The following is a 1,136-nucleotide window of genomic DNA, read 5'->3' on the forward strand; positions in this document are numbered from 1 at the left end:
CTTCGTTCACGTAGAAAACAAATCAGAATTGTCACAACACAAAATCCGAGTACTATTACGATGGATGTGTATCCTGTGAGAAGAGAAATGTATAGTATTTCAAGTTAAGTAAGTCTTTACATATAACGAATGTGGTCTGGAAAAAATTACATAAATTATCCAAATGATTAATAACAAATGAATTAAATACAAGAAAATGAACACTAATTACCAAATATCAAAAAAAAATGTTCAGCTTTTTCTTCGTTATATTTCTTATATTGTTCATTAATATATTTGGCCATAGCACGGGGAGCCACAAAAACGGGAGTATTGTTATACTTATCTCTTGCATAAATATTTGCTCCACGATTGATAAGAAGTTTGGCCACATCCTTCTTACCTGAAAAACGAAGAATCAAACATGAATAGGAATTCATTGTTTGAGTCGATAGTTTGTAATATTACTATTTTTTGCAGCTACATGGAGAGGCGTCGATTTGTATTTATTCTCAGCATTGACATTGCTCCCATGCTCGATAAGAAGCTCGGCAATATCCGTTGTGCCTGGAATATTATTCAAAACAACCTCCATTAAAAAGGGAATCAAAGTTCGACTCTATTTTTTTACTATTACCATTTTGTGCAGATATATGGAGAGGCGTCCATTTGATTTCATCCTCAGCATTGACATTGCTCCTATTATCGATAAGAATCTTGGCAATATCCGTTGTACCTGGAATATTAATCAAAACAACCTCCATTAAAAAGAGAACCAAAGTTCGACTCGATTTTTTGACTACTACCATATTGTGCAGATATATGGAGAGGCGTCCATTTGACTTCATTCTCAGCATTGACATTGCTCCCATGATCGATAAGAATCTTGGCAATATCCGTTGTACCTGGAATATTAATCAAAACAACCTCCATCAAAAAGAGAACCAAAGTTCGACTTGATTTTTTTGACTATTACCATTTTGTGCAGATATATGGAGAGGCGTCCATTTGATTTCATCCTCAGCATTGACATTGCTCCTATTATCGATAAGAATCTTGGCAATATCCGTTGTACCTGGAATATTAATCAAAACAACCTCCATTAAAAAGAGAACCAAAGTTCGACTCGATTTTTTGACTACTACCATATTGTGCAG

General features: G+C 34.4%; 1 protein-coding gene across 1 annotated transcript; it reads right to left on the reverse strand.

Moving 5' to 3' along the window:
• Nucleotides 1–211: 211 nt before the first annotated feature.
• Nucleotides 212–1,054, reverse strand: LOC116351841 (26S proteasome non-ATPase regulatory subunit 10-like; the record flags this gene model as incomplete). The annotated part of the gene is made up of 5 exons (XM_031783989.1): nt 212–382; nt 448–546; nt 617–715; nt 786–884; nt 956–1,054. Coding segments are annotated over 5 exons (567 nt in total), but the record flags the coding sequence as incomplete, so codon positions are not given.
• Between the last annotated feature and the right edge of the window lie 82 nt (nt 1,055–1,136).

The sequence above is a fragment of the Contarinia nasturtii genome, unplaced genomic scaffold (genome assembly GCF_009176525.2).
Source record: "Contarinia nasturtii isolate CC-2019 unplaced genomic scaffold, AAFC_CNas_1.1 Cnas_scaffold_6409, whole genome shotgun sequence".
NCBI lineage: Eukaryota > Metazoa > Arthropoda > Insecta > Diptera > Cecidomyiidae > Contarinia > Contarinia nasturtii.